Source organism: Drosophila melanogaster, chromosome 3L (genome assembly GCF_000001215.4).
Source record: "Drosophila melanogaster chromosome 3L".
Taxonomy (NCBI): Eukaryota; Metazoa; Arthropoda; class Insecta; order Diptera; family Drosophilidae; genus Drosophila; species Drosophila melanogaster.
Window position 1 is genome coordinate 2,874,982 of NT_037436.4, and position 20,901 is coordinate 2,895,882.

At 40.8% G+C, this 20,901-nt stretch overlaps 3 protein-coding genes and 1 long non-coding RNA gene across 11 annotated transcripts in view; 2 read left to right on the forward strand and 2 right to left on the reverse strand.

Annotated features, from left to right (window-relative positions):
* Tet (Ten-Eleven Translocation (TET) family protein) overlaps positions 1–4,177 on the reverse strand; it is a 92,952-nt gene extending 88,775 nt beyond the window's left edge. For all 4 annotated transcript variants that reach the window (NM_001259652.2, NM_001274414.2, NM_001259653.1 and 1 more), the window contains exon 1: positions 3,552–4,177. The gene's annotated coding sequence lies outside the window, so the exon portion shown is untranslated. The remainder of the gene's footprint in view (positions 1–3,551) is intronic.
* A 3,655-nt stretch (positions 4,178–7,832) lies between these two features.
* On the forward strand, positions 7,833–8,419 carry lncRNA:CR44531 (long non-coding RNA:CR44531). Its single transcript, NR_124765.1, has one exon. It is a non-coding gene; the product is annotated as a long non-coding RNA:CR44531 (long non-coding RNA).
* A 240-nt stretch (positions 8,420–8,659) lies between these two features.
* spz5 (spatzle 5) lies at positions 8,660–17,185 on the reverse strand. The gene is made up of 6 exons (NM_139496.3): positions 16,886–17,185; positions 14,120–14,264; positions 13,909–14,063; positions 11,708–11,971; positions 10,915–11,427; positions 8,660–9,278 (listed from the first exon to the last, which is right to left on the reverse strand). Exons 2-6 carry the CDS (start codon positions 14,180–14,182, stop codon positions 9,110–9,112), a joined length of 1,164 nt encoding a protein of 387 aa, NP_647753.1. The 5' UTR covers positions 14,183–14,264; positions 16,886–17,185; the 3' UTR covers positions 8,660–9,109.
* A 2,850-nt stretch (positions 17,186–20,035) lies between these two features.
* The window catches only part of Shab (Shaker cognate b), a 64,563-nt gene continuing 63,697 nt past the window's right edge, over positions 20,036–20,901 (forward strand). For 3 of the 5 annotated variants that reach the window (NM_001202108.2, NM_001043115.3, NM_167967.4), the window contains exon 1: positions 20,139–20,303. The gene's annotated coding sequence lies outside the window, so the exon portion shown is untranslated. Of the gene's footprint in view, positions 20,114–20,138; positions 20,304–20,901 lie in introns of those variants that run through there. The other 2 variants (NM_001274416.1, NM_079170.6) reach the window with 2 other exon arrangements.

Here is a 20,901-nt window from a genome sequence, read left to right on the forward strand (position 1 = left end):
AAATATACTGAAAGCAGAAACAATGACCGCAATTCACTTAAATTTCTTGTTTGCTGCTCTTAATGCAGCACATTTTTGCAACATGTATGTACAATGTACGTACAACATTCTTTATTTTCTCGCATTTTGAATTTGCGATTTAAACACGCAGACCAGGCGCACACAGAAGCACTATATATGTACATATATGAGACCATGTATGTATGTGTGACTGAACAATGCGTCATTTGGAAAACAAAGTCGCTGCGGAGTCGTGGAATGAAAATGGCAGAAGGCGGTTTAGAATCTAGGTGACTGCGAGGGCTGTTTTTTGGCAGTATATACATATGTGTATTATGTGGAGGGGCAGGGAGCCTCACAGAACGAGGAACTAGGCTACACACACACACACATACACATACATGCAGAGGAGCGTTGCATGTGCAGAGGAGGCGGAGAGCACGTGAAGCCACAGGACGAAAACAGAAACGGAAACAGAAACAGGAGCAGAATCTGGGGTTTCTGCTGTATCCAGAGGGAAACCATCTACCGGTGCTACCTGTCGTTGTTTGACTTCGCATTTGTTTGAACTAAGCCGAGCCACCAGAAATGGCAGAGAAAAGTGGAAAATATGATGGAAATTCGAGATGGAGTTGTGGACTTTGCGATACCCTTACAAATATTAGCCTGTTTTGGGCTAGGATAGTTAATCAATGTAATGGCATACATGTACTATGTTCAAACATGCGTAATAGCTGAAAATTTGTATTACCATGCAATAGAGTCGTATAAATTATGAATCGAACAATTGGATTCACTACAAACCCTACAGATACTATCCTACCACACTAGTGCGAATACTCTTAGCCACAGCAACCTCTTTTGATAACAAGTGCAGCCAACGACAGTTGGGCAGCAGCATGTTCCGAACATCCCATTTCCCAGGATCCTGCAGGACGCCCCCGTCGCCTCCGCCGCCTTCTCAACAGTCTGCCTGTCAAGCTGACGCTCCATTTGTGCAAATGAAGTGCTCCCCTTTCCCAACTGAAACCCACGTCCTCCTCCTCGTCCCCATAACCAGTTTCCCAGCTCATCCTCTTCAATGTAATATTTTAATATGTTATCCGAACATTGTGCGCTTGTTTACAACTTTTGCTCATATGAGGATTGTTCAAAAGCAGTTGGGCTAAATATTTATTAACATTTTTCCCCAGCACTGCGCTATTGCGAAACTATTTTTCGGGCCATAATAAGTTTGCATATTTATGCATGTTATACAATTGCCAAATGTGCAGCGCAGCAAGTTAATGAATAAAATTCCATTCCACTTTCGGTGGGGTGCATCATTTCGGCCGGGTAGCATTTCAAGAAGCCCCACAAACTGGCAAATGGGTGGGGAAATTATTTCATTTTATGTTAATGATACGAACTAGACGGCTGAAATTGCATTCCTTGCGAAGGTGGTGGATGTACTTAATCGAGTTTATATTGTGCGGAAGGTAGCTTGAAAGTCAAGACAAATACTATGGAACGCAGGCAATTTAGTGAAAGCTGTTTATCAAGCCATCAAATGCAATAAAATTGTTTTTAGTTAAGCGACTATTCTCTGTCGGTTCTCTGTTTGAATTTCTTAAAGGCAAGTTATTACAATATTATAAATGATGGCGAATATTAATACGAAAACTTAATTTCAAGCTCTCATATAACATTTTTTCGTTCTAGCTTAGAACTTGAATGCTTAAAAATATATATAGTATCTGAAAGATATTTTCTTTAAATTCCTGACGCGAGTTAATTCGCCTGGCAGTGCCTGCTCCACATCTCGTTCCTCGTTGTGTCACGTGCAAATTGAGTTGTGCCGAAGCTTGGCGGTATTGGTGTTTGGGTGTTTGGGTGTGGGGATGGGTTGTGCGCGGAGTGGTGCGGCGGTGCAGGTGTGGATGAAATGAAACGTGCTGTGGGGCCCAATGAAGCCATGCAAGGAGTCCATGGACAGGCATACGCGGCTGAGTATTAAGCGTATATGAATGGGAGTAGGGGCACTTATGCCTCGCATTTTCACCCACATCCCAAAAAAAAAAACGCACCACCCACTTCCCGTGAGTGTGTTGAGATTTACGAGTTTGTCATTTGCCTTGCCTGCTTTCAAAGTCACGCACGTTACTGTTAACGAGTGTGTGGAGGGGGGGAGGACGGGGGCAGGGGTTATATCCTGGGTGTTGTTTATTTTTCTCTAGGTCAAAGCCTTAATTTGCCTGCGTGTCCTTTTGCCAACTTTTATTTTGGGCTGATGTGTTTTATGAATGAATCGTGGGCGGCGGAAAATTGTAAACAAAATATGGCAGCTATATATAGATTCATTGGGGGTAAGACGGTAATAAACTTGCAGGCGGCCGACAAATTGCATCCAACAGATACAGATACTGGCACGGAGATACATTCGCTGAACTTGAACTTCTTTCGCGGCCTGCGCCTCAATTTGTTTGGTTTTATTATTTATCTTTCTTTAAATTCTCTTTATTGCCATGTATCTGTATCTGTAGCTGTATCTTGTAGGAGCACAAGTATCTCCTTCTGTGTTCTTAGCTTTTCGCTTTCTGTTGTGCTTCTCGTTCCCATGTACTCTCCTTGTTTTATTTTCTGTTTTCGGCGCTTCTGTTCTGAGCGCGCCAAAAAGTATCTTGAAGATGTACGCACGTTACTGTTAGTTACGAGTATCTGTATCTTTGTATCTCTGTGTGTCGCTTTCTGGCACGTTTTCAGGGCCTCGGCTCAACTCTTCACAACCAGAAGAAGTTCAGAGCCCGCTGCTTTTTAATTTAAGTTGGCGCTAAGACAAACGCAAAATGTATCTATCAGAAACAGTTCTTCTTTTAAAAGTCATTACTCATTGCCATAAGTGTTTGCGGTCCAAAAAGAGAAGCCTCTGCCTTTACTGTAATATTATTATTTTATTTTGTTTATTTGTCTTGCACAAATAAAGCTCGCTGAAATTGCCTGCTTAGGTGATTGTGATTTTGTTTTTTGGGTCTTCTTTGAGCTTGCACTTATTGTAATTTGATCCTCGGATGACCAATAACAATTGTTATCTCTTTGTTTACATGTTTACGCTTGGAAAGTATTTCCTGTGCCCCAAATGCAAATTTCAATTGGAAATTTGTTTTTCTTTGGCTTTCGGTCGAGAGGTGAGTTTAATTGAGGGATTAGGAACAAAAGCGTAGAGTTTTATATTTGATTGGAGCTCAACATTTTTATACATTTGCTCAATTGGCTTTATTAATTGGAGTCGGTTTTATGAAAGGGATATGGCCATTCTGTTTGGTTTCTTGGAAACGTTCCTTACGATTCGTTTTCAAAGAGTTAGTTATGTTCTGTATGCGGCTATTTGTCTTTTTGTTTGATGGCTATGCTTAATTAATGAAAAAAAAAAACCATTTATTTAATTTTCTTTGGTACCACAAATAAAATGATTATATACGCAGAATAGTTATATATAGATAAAAGGTATACATAAAGCATCCCGATTTATATATACTTAAATATATGTATATTGTTAAATCCCTACTACAAACCTTAGTTGTTAATCCATGTCCTTTCACGAGTTTTTTTCCTCGGAAAATGTTGAGTACTTAGAAGCTATTGGAAATCCAAGCCAGTTTCACTATCCATTTGCCGACCGTCGTTGGACCGTTAGAAAAGCCGCGAAAAACCGCACGAAAACGAAAGTTGACAATAACAAACCGCGACGCGAAAACGGAACGAAGGGAACAAAAGAAGGAAATCGCGGAAATTGCAGGGAAACCCAGAGAACCGAGCGCGAAACTGGAGCTGCAAATTAAACCGGGACTTGGATGAAAAGCTGAAGAACTTGGAGCTGCAAGTGCGGCATCTGCGGGAGTTCTTGATTTTGTTTTGCTCTTGGATATTCTAATTCACTGGTCACATTGGTCACATTATTTGGGGCTGCCTGTTTTCGAAACTGGAACAAGTTAGTCGCGAGTCCTTGAACTCGATCACACCCACACCGAAGGGATAGTATATTCCCGAAAATCAGAATCAGAATCAGTTAGTTAGCTAGTAAGTCTCACACGCACTCGCACTCGTTTCTAGCGCTCGAACGGCGGCGGCGGTGCAAAAGTCCGTGTTTTGTAGGAAACTTTTCACCCGAAGGATACACAACAACTGAACTAACTGAACTGAAAATGAAAATGAAAATGAAGGAGCAAACATAAAATGTATCGAACAAGTTCGTGCTCGAAGCGAACAGGTTCATGTTCGCATCGAACCAATGCGGGCTCCACTCGAACTTAAGAATACAACAAGCATGACGACCGAATTCTCTTAACTAGCGGTTTTATATTGTATAATTCATTCAATACTTAAGCATTTTTAAGAAATGATTTTTAATTTATTTTTGTGCTTATTAGTCATTCGTAAAATATATTATTTTTCAGTTTGACCATCATTAAAAGATGAAGAGCAAGATTCTTTCGTTTTGAAATTTGTATTTATTTTTATGTTCCCTAAAAAGTTTTGTAAATTCTTAAATATTTAACTTCGAACTGCTGCTTGTTGCTGTTGCGCCTGCAACTTTTGGCTCGAGAGTCCTGGCACACACACACAAACACACAGCCGCACGCACACAGTTACATTTACGGCTGCATCCTCTCTCTTTCATTAACACACAAGCACACACACACACACACACAGCTGCAACAAGACACGGATACGAACATGCGGCGTTTGAAGTGCGCTTTTGTTGTTGTTGCTGCTGCTGCGCCGCTGTACAGTTGTTGTTCCAATTAAAAATTTTTTTCCCTAGTTTCGCGCTCACAATGCGAACTTGCAATCTATGTGCGCTACGAGATATTTTCTGCTGCCTTTGTTTTGATACCCTAACCAAGGAGCTTACTTAGCTTACTTAGCAATTAAGCACATTGAATTCAAGCATGCATTATATGGTAATTGGCGTATAGTTTATTGATTTATTTACAATTTTATCAGAATAGATAAGCTCGCAAAATGTGTTTCGAAATTCAGGGCATTCGCAGTTCGACCAGCCGAATAAGTTTTACTTTCCCGCTGCTGTTGCTGCGGTGCCGTGGACGTTGCTGCGGTGCTGTTGCTGCCACTGCTGCGCTGGACGCAGGACACGGAGGCAGGACCTTGTGGGCATGTGCCATATATCCTGGCATTGCACTGGCTGCCGTTGCGGGATTTTGGTACAATTTGCCTGCCATGTTTTGCCCCTTTTTTACTTTTGCGCAAAGAGCGGGGGCGGTTGATTTCATTTCACTTTTTTCTCGTGGCGGTCCTGTTGCAACCTCGTTTCATGCCAACTATTAGTGGAGCTGCCATTTTTTCGCCATTTCATAGAGAGCAATCCACGGCGGAAAATGGAAACCTTGACAGTTGCATTGTTGCCTGGCGCTGACAGAGAAAATAACAAAACAAAGCGAGTACGCGGAACGCTGCTGTCTATTTGCATTGCGTAATGGAAAATCATTCAACCTAGGGGCACAACCCTTAACCGACTTCGAATCCTCCGGAACCGAATCTCAATCTGAATCCGAATCCTCCGAACACTGACCTGTCCCATACGCAACGCATACCCATAAAATCCCTCGAGGAACCTCGAAGAAACATCTGCACAAACAACAAAATGCAGCCGGCCTTTTCTCCTCTTAGATAGTTCTTAAGTTCACGATCCGCAGACAAGTTCTTCATAGTTGGGTTTTCTGCACTCGAAGCTGCTGCAAGTCTCTCTTCGTTCTTCTGCATTCCGCTCTTTGCGTTTTTTTCTACTTTTTTCGCTCTTATTTGGCTTTTGCGTGTCCTTTGTGAGGACAGCAAAGGACATTCACACTGCAAGCAGCCACAATAAAAAGACGTGCGGCAAAGGAAACCAGAAATGTATCTGACAGTTGGTGCTGCAGAAGTATTTGAAAAATGAATGAAATGTGCGCACAGAACATGAATAGAAAAATAAAATATTAAAAAAAAAAAAAAAAAAAAATGATAAATGTAATACACTGAAAACAGGGGTAAGATTTATTAGCCAATTTCAAGTATGTATACCTTTTAATCATATAAAATGCTTGCAAATGTGTAGGAACGAATGCACGTTGAGATATGTTAGCCAATAAGGTTGATTATAAGAATATTAAAATAAAATTTAGCTTATTTTTTAACTACAACTTCAAGTGCAGCCATCTCCTAGATCGATTCCATGTACCCAGCGTGTATTCAGACTAACTTCTCCAAGGGCAAACGCTGAAGAAGAGTGAAAATCACTGGCTGAAGTTGAATGCACCATAAGATGCATGGCACACCCAGCAGGACTACAGCATCCTGTGGCTGCATTTCCTCGCCACGTTTTAATTTATTTCATTCCGTTTAAAATCCGCCAGTTGGCCGCCGGTTTTTTATCAACTTACAGCTCCAAAGGAGCATTTCCAGAGTATCTCGGTATCTCAGCATCCGAGTATCTCAATGTTTTCTTCGTTTTTTTTTTTTTTTTTAGTTCGGAGTGGCAAATGCACACGTAATACGAGTAAAGCAAGCCAAATGCATTAACAGCAACAACAAGCCGCTAGAAAGAGAGGGGCATACCCGGAGCGAAAGAGAGGGATAGACACTCCGCACAGATGCATACATATATATTTTTATTTGTGCCATTACAGCCCTCGTTGTTGTACGAGTTTTGAGTTTTCCGAAACTGAAATCATGAAAGGAGCAGATGTTAAATTTTTATACACAACGCACAACAACAGCAACAACGCCTAAGCTGGCAGCGCTGCCGCTGCATTGTTGCTGCTTCTGACTTGTTGTTGCTGTTGTTGCTTTTGATGCCGCATTCTGCACTGCTCGTCATCAGCAGGACATCTCTTTCACTCGCGATTCGGTTGCCAAGCAGCCGCCAGTGATGCCCTCTCTTTCTGACCGCCTCTACTGGTGTTGTTCGACTGCCAGAAACTTCAGCTGCTCACTGCTGTTGCTGTTGTTCTTGTTGTAGTTGTTGGGTTTTCAAGGGATTTTAAAAGGAGAGGGGTGGGTAGGGGGCAATATGGATATTGACCGTCCTTAGAGGAGCCTGCAACCCAAAAAGTTTCACTGGCAAAATCAAATTTGGAGCTGGCTCATTTTATAGAAAATAATAGTTCGATGTGCTTAGATATTTGTTTATGGAACATGAATTTTATATTAATTTCAATGATGATGAAATGGATTAATTTAACAAAACATTCGAATTTGCTGTATTGCAAACTTATTTTTATAATTTTCCCCTTAAACCCTAATTGCAACAGTTTCACCTTTACATAGCATGTGAGTTGGATATGTTTTGTTTTGCGGACTTATCCTTACCTGATTTGTCAATACCTTTTTACCTGGTTTTCGACTGCGTATTGGAACAATAGTTTTCCATTTCGTGATGCTAATCATTGCTAAAACTCCGCACAATACAAGCAGGCAGGACTCTTTTTCTCTCGCTCACATACATATCCTTATAGAAGACAAATTAACCCTCGGCAGAGTCACGGGGTGTGGAATGGGCCTCAATACTCAATGCAGCTCTGTGGGTGGGTTCCGTCCCACTGTGCCAGTTTGAATCGCTGCCAGTTGAAAATACCCACTGTGTGTAGGTTGGAGAGCAGAGTTTTCCACAACAGGTACGAAAGATAAGTAGAACAGGACGAGGCTGTTGCACCTTAGTTTAATTGAGATTTTCGAACATGCACACACTCGAACCCTGACTTATCAATATAATTTGCACTGGTTATGCAACTGGAAATATTGCACAACTGGCTGCGAGTACTCATAATTGTTCACTGGTATTTATTAAGACACCTGGGACGTTGAATGGTGTTCGGTGAAGGACATTCTTGTACTTACCCACAAGGCTTCGATATTAATAGCATAGCATTTATATTGTAGTTATATATTGTAAACATATTTCCGCTTTATGCCGATAAAGAACTAATGTATGTTGTACAGGATCCAGGATCCCCAAATTTCAGCTGCTCCTCGTGTAGTCACCATTCTGTCACCAACTGGGGCCATCTGGAGCACTTTCAGTGCCACAGATGTACGGATACGTGGGCATACATCATCGGGTAATAATGCCGACCATCAATACATCCATTCCATATCCTCTGACAAGCCACGCCGCCGTATCCTCGAAGGCCTCCAGTCCTCATCCGTAACCTCATCATCCCTCGATCCCCAACAATCCATGCATGACTGACCCCCTTTTTTGAACCGCGTTTCGTGCGCGTGACACCTGATGTTATTTTACGATTATTGTTTCTGGATTTATGGAACGCAATTGCATTTGCAGCACGGCAGGTGTTGTTGCTGGATTGCTGCCGGTTTTGCTGCTCTTGCCGCTGCGGAAATTCCCATTTCGCCATTGCACAATTAAAAGTTGCGAATCCTTTGGGGCTGCGTTGGCAAAGCGGCCAAAGGAATAACTATATTAATTAAAAACCACAAAATCCGATTTGCACTATGCCCAGGGCTTAATAAAATTGTTTGTTGAAAATCTACCTGTGTCATTATGTGTTTTGTACCGGAAATGAAATGTGTGCAGTGTGCAGGACTCGCATTCGAAAGAATGCAGCTTACTCGGATTTATGCAATTTTGCTGCACTGCCAAGAGTTGAATGACCCCTTTAAATTTAAACTTTAATGAATTCTTTTTAATTATTGCAGATTTATGGAGATTTATGAGCTTATGAGCTTAATGGTGAATTTATACATATTTATTTAAACTTATTTAGACCAAATAAAATAGTGCCTCTCGTTTAACTTGAAAAAGCATCGCGTGGAATATTTGTTTATTTGATATCCATTAGATCGCTCACAGGGTAAGACTAATGCTACTATGCAAACTCAAAGGGATTGTGTGGGCATAAATCCAATTTTGCATGCCTCACTCGATGTTTTTGATTTTAAATTACATTTTTAAGAACTACATTGTGTGTTTGTGTAACAACATGAGAGATATTGAGTGTTTCATGTGTGGGTGTTGTGTGTGTTTTCGTATCATTTATAGTTATCAGATATGAATTTGCCAAAATCGCCGCTGAGAGTATGGTCTCGTCCTTCGTCCTTCGTCCGCTGGACACATTTAATTGGCGGCTATCGTGCAGACACAGCAACTGGGAAACCAGAACGTGTCCGTGTACAGATTCTGCCCGTTGCCCTGGAGCGCAATTAAGCGTTTTTGCACAAACTTCTGCTCGCATCTCGAGTTGTAGCCGTTGGGCAATTCGCACAGGTTCGAGCAGGTGTTCGAGCTGGAAAATAAACGGAATCGGAATAAGTGCCGATGCGAATGCGAAATACCAAATGCTAAAAATCAACAATTGCCCAGAATTTAGTTGTGGGCCGCTGGCCGTAAATAAGGAGCGCCGGCTGCGGCTCCTTCGAAGGAGGAAGTGCTCAGATCTTCAGTCGCAGGCGGACCAGAGTTGAAAGTTTAACGAACTCGTTAAAACGGGAATCGTACGTAATTGATAAGGAGTCGCAGTCGCAGCCTGAGCGGAAGCAGAAACGGTACAATCCCTGCACTGGAAATAAATATCATCGAGCACTGGAACTTCTATTAAAATAAATATTGTATTCCTATACTTTACAAAAAAAAGGTTTCATAACTCTGAAAATCGCAACTTCTGCTGTTTCGAATTAATTTTAAAATATATATATATTGCATTGAATTTCTCTGTGTGTAGCTCTGCTCCCAGCTGTTCTTCGGCAAAGATTTATGCGCGCCTGCGTAGGTACTCCATTTGGTTAAACAAATTGCGCCAAGTACCGGGCTCAGTGCTAACAACAAGTGGCATTGGAAACGGGGAAGGGATTCGGCATCCAGAAAGGGACTCGATTCGAGACTGAGCAGCGGGACGAACGGGCAACAATTAGGGCAGCGTTGACCCAACCCAAAGAACCAGAAACCACCTCACCCCAATTTCTGGTCCTGCTATTTGTTTGCGCTTTTTCCGAATGTGTGCGGAAAGGTTTTCGAGTAGCGTACGCATCCAAAAAAAATATATAAAAAGGGGAACGACCAAGCAGAGGGGAATAAAACACAGGGGACAAGGACATGGCCTAATGGCAGTCTGTGCCCTGCTTCGGTATTTCTCACTCATTTTTCGGGGTGTGATAATTCGTTTAACCGCAATTATGACAGCGTATAAACGGCCTTAGTTCGACCTGCACTAACCACGTGCCCGGTGCGAAAGGTGCGACAGGGACGGATGCAGATGCAGGAAAGAGATGGCCGGCAAGGGACTTCCCCTAGTCTCAACAAAAACAAATATATATATATATAATAGAGGGGGAAACCACTGCGCCCCGCTGCGAATTATTAACTTTGGAATGGGGTTGACATGACACCTAGTAGCCACTGATTACAAGTGCTGAAAACGTTAAGGGGTGAACCTTCGGATCAGGAGGAATAAATCCGAGTAATCAGTGAGGAAGGCTACTTCAAGAACGGCTGGCTGCATAAGTCACAAACATTAATCCGTAATGCAAACAAATAACATTTGATTTGTTATTTAAAAGGTTAACGAAATACTACTGCATTACTTTCAATACAGAGAAATAAGGCAACTAAGTTCGCTGATTGACGTAAAACGTTTCGGGACCAATAGAGACAATATTTTTAGGGTTAAACATTTCAGTGCAGGAATTACAAAAATTTGAATTTAATTGTATTATATTATACAAATAAAAATTCAAAGAGACCTATATCATGTATTCAAACCATGCACGTTCAAGCAGTGCACAATACGATTAGCCGAGACATAACCCCATGTAAAATTTATGTAAAACAGATTTAAAATAGAATATTTCAAAGTTTAAGTCGTATAATAACAATAATGCTATTACGAATTTTCGTCGAATTAGGTTCCCCGTACTAGTACTTACGCGCAAAGCTCCGCCTTGACCATTTGGCGAGCGGTGTTCTGCTCGTTGACCACAAACATCCAGTTTCCGCGGCTATTCAGTGCCGCCTGCGGGGTGATGAACTGCGATGTCGTCTGGCAGAGGGTGGAGCGCCCCGGACTTTGGCGCTTTGTCCTCGAACGCTTCTTCAGCGGATTGGGGGCTTCCACGCCCACGATATCCAAGAGATCCATGTTGAGCGAGACATCGCGCTTGCTTTGTGGGTGATCCTCTGCCGGGTTGTCCTGTTCCTCGGCCTCCTCTGTCTGCTCGTTCACCGGCTCCACCACCTCCGCTTGAACCTCGTCGGGTTGCCTCTGCTTCCGACTGAGATCCCTGACCAAGCGCTTCAGCCAGAGCGTGGCATTGTAGGGAGTCGACTTGTCACTCTGATTGATGTACAAGTGACCGCCAGAAGATGAGGTGCCTCCGCCCTGGGAGTTATACCGGTGACCCGAGCGATGACCTCCACCGGAGGAGGTGTACAGAAGATACCTTAAAGTGACAAATGATTTAGATTTATACAAACATATGTACAACAACTCTTTAAAACATCAAGTCACCATTTTTAATTTGAAATTCATAGGATTTGTGTTGAGAGTAATACAATTTTAATTAGGTTCTTAAAATCCATTCATGGATTCATTTTCAAAAAATACTACTTTCAAGGTCAAGATTATTTTTTTTTGTTGTGGTACAAACAAATGGAATCTGAATGAAAACCTTGAACAACAGGCGAGTTTAAGTTGCTGGTTAATCTTTATCGAGTACTTACGTGGGTGCTTCCGTAGAGGGATTGCTGACAAAGAGCGGGTTTCCACCCCCAGACGGTCTCTGGGGATTACCTCCGAAGGGTGTCTGATAACTATATCCATTAAAGTCCTGGGCAGCGGGATCCCGGGGCGGGAAGATGGACTTGGGATCGTAGAAGACGGGAGTATCGTGCCACGCCACAGCCGCAAAATCTTCCCAGGTTTCGTCCACCAACAGAGTGGCGGCCTCATAGCCCCACTTTCGAACGAGGCTCTTTATGAGATACCTATAAAATATATATTAAAATAGTATTATGGTAAATAAAACATTAAAGTTTATCTTAAATATATATATAACACAATTTAACTTTAGCTTATATTTTTGTATTGGGTCTGAATGAAATTGTTTTCTGTGTGTTCATAACAAGAGGAAAATGACCTTATTTTTAAAATTTTTTTTTTCCTGCGTGCAGTGGGAAACAATGAGTGATGCAAGCGGCGATGGTTAACAGGCTGGGAAAGCATCGCCACTTGTCGGAGCCACAAATTATGCAAGTCACAGAGCGGCTGACTGACAAGTGCCAGAAAATTGCTATGGAAATGGTAATTGCGGCGTTGCCCAAGCCAAATCAAATATGAGTATCATAATTAATATGCGGCCGCCGGGCAGGCCAAAATAACAAAAAAAAAAAAAATTGGTAGGCGCAGACATCGTAAATAATAAATTGGCAATGGCTCGGTTTTATATTTATTTAACTTTTCTTATCAACAGGCATCGCATGTGCGTCACGTGCCACAAAAACAGGCAGTAAAAGGTGAGGGCTAAGGGGCGAAAAAGACCCCACCTCTATATCTATATAGTAAAAACCCGCTTGGGGCTTTCCCATATCTTTAATTTTTTTTTGGAAATTATGCAAGACACAGAAATTCCAATGCAAGCATTGTAATAAAAATGCCTATTTAATTGCCGCGTCGGCGCCGAGGGCTTATCAAGCCATTCGCATTATCATTACCAACTAACGCACATTTTATTTAAATCCGAACCGAAGAAATGGTCTAAAAATAGACAAACAAACATGGCCAACCAGTCGTGTGAAGGCGGATGATAAACAAACAGATAACACTACAGCTTTTGAGAGCCATCTTCGAGCACGAAAGACAAAAGATGCACTTATAGGGTTATGTGTTGAATAATCGATGCTCTTTCATTGGAGTTCCTTTAGCAATATTCAAAACCATGGCAGGAACTTAAGAATTTTTACATTACATTCTTAAGATCTTACAGCCATGATCAAACTGGAATTTATATTCGAAAATCAACTTAATAATGCTTTTGGCTTATGAAGAAGAGTGTATATATCTTGGATTCCGAACAAGACAATATCTTCAAGCCTTATCAGATATATAACACAAAAATTTGAAAAACATCAATATAAGCTAGATGTTTTATTCATTGGAAATAAAACACGTTGTTCTGCGAAGAAATCTGAAGCACACCCAAAATACCCAGGCTCACGCGCCAAAACGCCGGTCTAAGCAACTTATGATGCCCCGCAGACACGATTATTCATTGGAGGCATTCATAAATATTCGAGAAGCACGCGGCCAGTCGTCGGATAGTCGCCAAAGCTATACCAGATACTACATACATTTGTGCTAGTAGGAGCCAAACAAAAAGTGTCTTGAACTGTCAATTCAAGTTTATTGGGTCAAGGCATTTCGCCCAGCTGGCTGAGAGCAGAAGCACCCAAACAGCATCAGTTCGAGTATCTGAGTTTCCGAGTATCTCAGCATCTGAGTATCTGAGAGCTTGTCGCGGAAGCAGCCACAAAAGATACTCACTCGATGCTCCTATGCTAATGCGATGCCAGCGAACAAGTTTCGATTTCTATAGCGAATTAAATTGGAGCCCAAATTGTCTCGTGGCCAAACATTTGTTTGAAATGCATTTAAATGAATCGAATATTGATTAGAGCCACCCCTTTTGTTTTATCCATTTTGATATTTTTGCTCATATGCTTACGGTACATTATCGGTACATTAATTTGAACTTTGATTAGAGCGATATGTATGGTAGTTTTGGGTGTCTCTATCGATTCTATTTAAGTTTTCAATATCACATAATTATGATCAGTTATGGAATCTTATGGAACCTTTAGGGCTTAATGTGATAAAAGAATTCTACAATTTTCCAATGGGGGACTATTATGGGTACTCTACTCACGTGGGGTAGTTATCGGCGTGCTCGCAGTACGTCTTTCCTGGACGGGCACAGGTGGGCGTTTGTCCAGGTGGCGCCGGGAGGAACTGGCAAGGCGGGGCTCCATAAAGGCCACATGGCGGGGGCGAGCTGTGGGCGGCTACTGTATAAGCTAATATCTGGAGAAAGGAGATTTTGAAGTATAATAAGGAGTACTGGGAGAAGGAATACTCACCACATAGGTAAGAAGAACTTGTTTACAACTAAAGGGGGGCGGACGTTTAATACTTTTTGTCATTGTCAATTCATTCGCCGTCGATTTGCATTTGCATTTGACTCGATTGCGATTCAGCCAGTGTCTTCAACGTGAATTCGGAAACCTGAAGCGAAAGAGAAACTGCCATGAGTTATTTGGTCAAATATTAGTCGCAAAAAAATGGCAAATACACGACCATTTCTCGCACCATTTCCATTGGGACACGAAACAGACAATAAGTGATGGTTTTTCCGCAGCGGAAATGCTTCAAAGTGCTTATTTGTTGCCCACAGTTCACTTGGGCTTATTGTTAAGTTAAACAATCAACAACTAAAACAATAACACAAACACGAACTACACCACCGACAGCCTCTTGAGCAAACAACAGCCAAACAACTCGAACAACTCCCGTAAATAGCGAAAATAAATTGCCAAAAGTGAAAGTGACGAACAAGCTCCAGACAACAAGATTAAGTATACGCAGATTAAGTATACGCCGCGAAGATAATGGACTGGACACGCCCCATGCATTGTGGGGGCGTTCTCAATTGGCGACCCGAGCTGTCAGCTAATGACAATACTTATAAACTCTAATGATTTATTAGGACTCTAAAACGGAATTTCAATATGCCGGTATTTAAATCGGATGTTTTATAGACAATTTAAGTTTAGATCAATGCAAGATATTTTGCATATTTAAAGTGATATATTACCAACTGTTGGAGAGAATATATATATAATAATACAAGCAGTTTTTATTGCGGAAACTATGAGATAACTTTGACTAGATTTCGATAGTTAGCAATGCTTTTATATGAACAAGAAGCTCAAAGAAAAATTCCCAACATGTTTCCCGTATGAAATCAACTTTTAAAATCTGGGAAAATTAAAAATCCCGTAATTAAATGTTAATTAACAGCTGACATAACTAACGAAAGTGAGCTAAAAATTAACAAAAAATGTTATACAAATATTTTAATTATTATAATGTAACAATGCTAACAAGTGATCAAATCTAAAGCTGTCACAGTCAATGGTAAAAACCGGATTTCGTGTCAAGTTTTGCTATAGTTTCAATATAATGTGTACCACAATTATTTATAGAACAAAAAGCAATAACAATTGCCTTTAACACTCAGACATGGGGTGCCTGTAAAAACAGCGAGCATTCAAGAATCAATTGGAATTTATACCGATACAAAAACACCTGCCACAAGCTGCGATAGGATTTCCGGGATCACAGGCTCTTTTGCACGAGCCAAGCAAAACAAATCAGTCAACAAACAAGAGCCAATGACAAAGTGTCCGTCAAGGTACACAGGAAATAATTATATTAATAATATTAAAAATGAAAAAATAAAGAAAACAATTATAATAAATGAACATTCACGGCATATTAAAGTATCAAACAGAAGTTTGAAACACAAAATGTTGTTTAGTAGTTGAGCTGGGCTTTAAATGCTTATACAATTTTATATATACATATAATAACACATATTTCTCTGAGATTAAAATAGCTTAGGTATTTTGAAACCACGTTTCCAACCATGTTTTCTGCTGTGCATCGAAGCCAGATTTAGTGTCTGCGATCTGCTAATGGAGTCTTGCACATGGCTACACCCACGTATTGCTGGTATTTCCCCGATGCCAAAGTTGCGCCAGGCGATCACCTCATAAATCACAGAGCAGCCAAAAGAAGTTGGACATGGGTTTTGGCATTGTTTCCCTTGGCAACTTTAGTGGCAGCGTGTTTTATGGTGTGTTTTGGGCCATTTGCACATCATTAGGCCGACGGGCCAAAAGTTAATGAAATTGTTAAAGATCTTTGACCAAGCTTTAGCGGCTAATCCATTGGCTGCGGCATCATTTTCGAAATTGAGTGCTCAAAATCGCTGGGCCCCATTCAATTTATTTGAATGATTTGGCCGCAAAATCATCTATCTATATTTAATTAATTATATCCCGCCTGAGTAATGATCGATTGTCAGATCTTTATCTTTGTCTCGCCCAGACATTCTCACTTATTCACCCGATTGGCACTTTTTTAAGGGGATAAAATATTTTGTTGGCATCTAATTGAAGCATTAGCAGGCTAAAAAAAAGAGCTGAATGAAACGAAATGCTGCTAATTAATTATAAAGCTATTTAATAATAATGATTGCTTATTAAGTTTTTATTACGCGAGTGTTTGACACAGGAAAGTTTTAAGCTCTCTAGTTTATTTAATTGGTAAACTTGTATACTTTCCACAATATCTATCCTTACTTCTATCCATTAAATAAACTATCAAAGAGACAGACTTCTGCTTCGGGCATTTTTTCCAAAGCCTCTGAATTATTTTCCTTCACAAAGAGGTTGGGTTATTTGAAGCTAATTTAGGGACTAAAACAATGGATTCGATTGGAGGCAGACAAATAGCTGAGCTTCATTATAATTTTTTAAACATATATTTTATGCCTGCATTTAGCTAAGAAATTAAGCACGACTTTTCAAGGTTTTTTCTCCCCACTTGATTATATTTTGTTTGTATTTACCCAAAGTGTTGTCTGCATTTTTTGTGGATTTTGTTTTGTGATCGCTTTGATTTAATTTGTGTTTGCTGGTTTCCTAACATTTTGGTTACAAGTGTATACAAAAAGAAGGAAAACAATCAAGCGTTATAATAAATCAGAGCTGCGATGACGAACCAATGAAATTTATTAACTTATGGCGGGAATTAAAGTATTCAATTTAATAATTACTCACCTAGTGTGCGGCTTGTAGATTTGTTTGGGTTTTTGCTTCACAGTATTTGGCAAATGTTTTTGATCACTATGTGCACTTTTGTCGAGCTTAGCTATGCTCTTTGTATTTCAGTGAAATATTTTCTCTTTTTTTGCCACCGAACACTCACTTGAAAATTCTACTAATTAAAAAACTTAACACGTACCGAAGAGCGCGGATATTTCGGTTTTTGGACTTTAGGTTTTCGATTTCGATTTCGTTTTCGTCTTTTCCGTTTCACGCGTTTGCCAATGCTCACGGCGGCAGCTCGTAGCCAACTGAGCGGTCTTAGCCAAGTTAACAGCGGCCCAGAGCCGCAAACTCGGGAAAAGAGGCAGAGAAAAGCAGAGCTTGGGTCAGAGCAGAGCTATATAGCAAAAGATATAGCCGGCTCTGATCTCCCAGGCTAATCTCTCAATTTAGCCCGCTCAACTTTGAACTTTTTGGCCCGTGATTCATGTCGTTGGCCACATAGTATAATGTGATATGTGGTGCGGTTTTCTTTTTCTTTTTTGGCCCGATTCAAGACCGGAAGTCCAGTGGTTCGGGCCATTCGATATGACGTGGGCCTTATTTATTGACCACTTTTATTGTTTATTTTACATTGTCGCCAATATGCGAACTGCAATAAAGTGAATTTATTTAAATTGTTAATTTTTCTGCTCGCCAATTGTTGTTCGTCGTTGCCGCCGGTTTTGGCCCATAGATACGGCGCATTGTTCGGGCGATGAATTTGGATTTTTATGGCCAATGAAGGTCAGTTAACAGCTTTTATCTGTCGCAGATTTGTGACTGCTGCCGTTGATTTGATTTGGCGCTGCCTCCGGCACAGACATTGAATGTTGGCAAGAAAAGGCTTTTAATGGCCAAGACCACGCACAATTGTAGGAGTTACCTCCGATTTTGTCTCTCGTCGAAGGCATTTAAATCAATTTTGCGCGTTGCCAAAGCTGGAATTATGGGTAATATTTCAGCACAGGTATATTGGGAATTATTTTTTTTTTTTTCATTCCTAATAAATATTTACAATACTTTTTAACCAAGAAGAAAGCGCTGAGCAGTAATTTCTCTGTCAATTTATTTTAAAGTATTGAATATGCAATATGTGTGTACATAATTAGAAAAAAACAAATAAATTTAATTTTTAAAAAGGTTGAAAGAGATGTATACCGTAAAATAGTTTTAAACTATCAAAGGCCTAAATTATTTTTATGGTTCAAAGTATAAGCCAAATAGACCGAAATATATCTAGTAAGATTTTCAAGATTTTCAGAAAATGAAATGAATTATTTAAATTCGATAATTAGTGATAAAAATGAGTATGGTTACATGATTTACTCACTGGGTATCCAGTTAGTCCACTCTCCGCAAACTCGAACATTATTTATGTTTACAGCTGATTGCCAATAGCAAGAGATTTGCACTCTCAAATCTTCCGAGGCGGTTTTGGAATTTTATCCGTCGCCTTGGGTGCTTCATCGTTCAATTTTGGTTTCTTGGCTCCAATTTTGCACAACTTTCACAAAGACGAGACCTAGACAGAAAAGTACGGGAAAACCCTCGCCGAAATCACAATATGGGGCTCCAAGCTCTTATCGAAAATGGTTTTTAATGCGTTTTTAAGTCAAATTAGTGACTTCATCAGTCTGCCGGCCGAGCAGGCTCAGATTCGATTTGAGATTCACTTAAGCCGCTCATTAATCAAACTCCGAGCCCAAGGTATCGGGACCAAAGGTATCATTTTATACCTAAAACTATCGCGGCTACATATGTATATAACACGTGGAGGGGCCACTCCCCCAACTTCCCACCGCCGTTTTAAGGCTTAGCTGCAATTGCGAAAGGGTTAATTAGGGGCTGGGTCCACCAACTCAATGCCGCCGGTTGGCCAATGAAACCATTAAAGCCGTCGATTGCCCTGGGCAATTTGTACCTCTTTTCCATTATTTTTGGCCCACTAGCTCGCCGAACATCACCCGCTGCCCGTGACGTAATGGCTAAAGGTGCTTAGGGTCGATCCGCTTAAAGATCGGCCTATTTTATGAAGTATCTCCTCTAAACCAAGAAACGTATCGGAACCGCCTCGAAAACGCTAGAAAAACTCGGTCGTTTCGCCTTTTGGTTGTGATCTTCGATTGCTAGCTGACAGAAGCTAAGTAATATTACACAAGTTTGTTTATTTATTGTTTATATGTTGATTAAAAACCCGGACCAATTTTACTAATTATCAATTTTAATACTCCAAATAATTAAGAAAATTTTTTAATAATTATCTTAATTTTACTACCTTTTAATTATCTGGACCATCTTCAAGGGACTAAAAAATAGTATTACTTATAAATAATATTTGCAAAGCCATATTTAAAATCTCTTTTATTTTATGACTAGGTAAATATTTTAACAGTCTATAAAATAATGTGAAAATATTTTTTCGCATACATTATCAAACGCTATTCTCTGCGTTGCGCATAGGCAACACTATTAAAAGCTAAAAGCGATTCGCCGGGTGTCTTTTATGATTGTTTTGCCATAACAGCCTCCTCCTGTCACTTAGGGCATAATTTATATTCATGACTGGTCAAGGCGGCCAAAGAAAACCCAAGGAGGGGGAAACCGAAGGGCGGCAGGAACTTTTCACTACATGTCCTTCAGATAAACAGGATAGCACAAAAGAATAGCATATGCCTGTGATTTCAGCACGATAAACTGTCTTGTGTTTCTCCTTCGTCGACGCCTGTCATTTAAACTAAACGCCCATAAATAATGTGAACTTAATAAGTTTGAATGGGTTTTATAAAGGATTTTTTTTCCAAAAACTCAACAAGAATTTGACGCAGACATTTGAGAAGATGGGTTTTGCTGTATAAAGTAGCTTTGGCATCAGAAACAGGGTATGTTTAATTGGTTTTTAGTTTTTTATTCATCCTATATGGTATGTAATGTATTCACACAAAGCACCAGCTATTCCGCTTCTTAGCCCCCGTTTGTTCTGGTGCTTTTCCCAGGCCCTCCGCCAGTGGCGACTTTTCGAAACGCCGTGTACTCGTCGGCCATCAGCTGGCCGCAAACTCACCACGACGTCGGCGAGGCAGCGTCGGCAGCGCCGGATCCGGCAGCAGTGTCTCCGGCGGAACGCTCTCAAAAGCGCTGGGCCACAGCTGAGAACGGACGTGTGGTGGGTGCCTTTCTAGTGCCTGAGGACTCGTTTCGGTAGTGTGTCGCACGGCGTATACTTAACATTGGACGACTCGTTCGGTGGCGGTCGTGTTTTGCTGGATGTTTGTCGGTTGGTCACTTGGTCAGTTGGGCATTCATTCAGTCGGCGGCGGCTGGCCAGCAACTGTTACCAATCTAATGCAACTACTGGCCTGGCGAGAAGGCAGAAAAAAAGAAGGAAAAAGTGTGTGTGTGCGCAGAAAGTCGTGAAAAAATGCCAAGAAGTCAATGAGGAAAAATTAAAAATTTCGAAAATAAATCAAGTGTGACACGAGAGAGATTTCCGAAAAGAAAGCAAAAGAAAGCACAAATGCCGAAACGTCTAATACGAAATCTAAATTTCTAGTGACGCGTTCAAAAGTGCAGAAAATGTGGCCATCGGAGTCAATCAATTGATTTTTCTTTCGAGAAGAAGCTGGTGCGGAAAACTCCAAGAATTTGTAGCTTTTTTTTTTTTTTGGGGTCACAGGACATTAATAATGCCAGGCCAGCATTTTCGGGCATTTGTGACGCAAAAACTACAAGATTCGCTTGTCGGGGTAACAAAACAAATTGCCAAACGGAAGCCCAAATACCAGATACCAGATCATCGAAGCAACGAAAAACAGGGTCATATGATTGACAACGGTTAAACGGGGGTTGCTAGTTGGCGTCAGGCGGGAAAGTCTGAAAAGTCTGAATAGTCGGAAAAGCCAGACAACAGACGCGGCGTCGCAATAATCATAAAGGCAATAACAACACGGCCAGCGAAATCATAAATTCATGTTACAGCGATTCGGGCT

Excerpts from the sequence above, each read along its gene's own strand:
- spz5 (NM_139496.3), bottom strand. The coding sequence starts at position 14,182 with ATGACAAAAAGTATTAAACGTCCGCCCCCCTTTAGTTGTAAACAAGTT. Across the intron at positions 11,972-13,908 it reads CACGCCGATAACTACCCCAC|GTATCTCATAAAGAGCCTCG; the intron begins GTGAGTAGAGTA and ends TATATTTTATAG. Across the intron at positions 9,279-10,914 it reads GTCAAGGCGGAGCTTTGCGC|CTCGAACACCTGCTCGAACC; the intron begins GTAAGTACTAGT and ends TTTATTTTCCAG.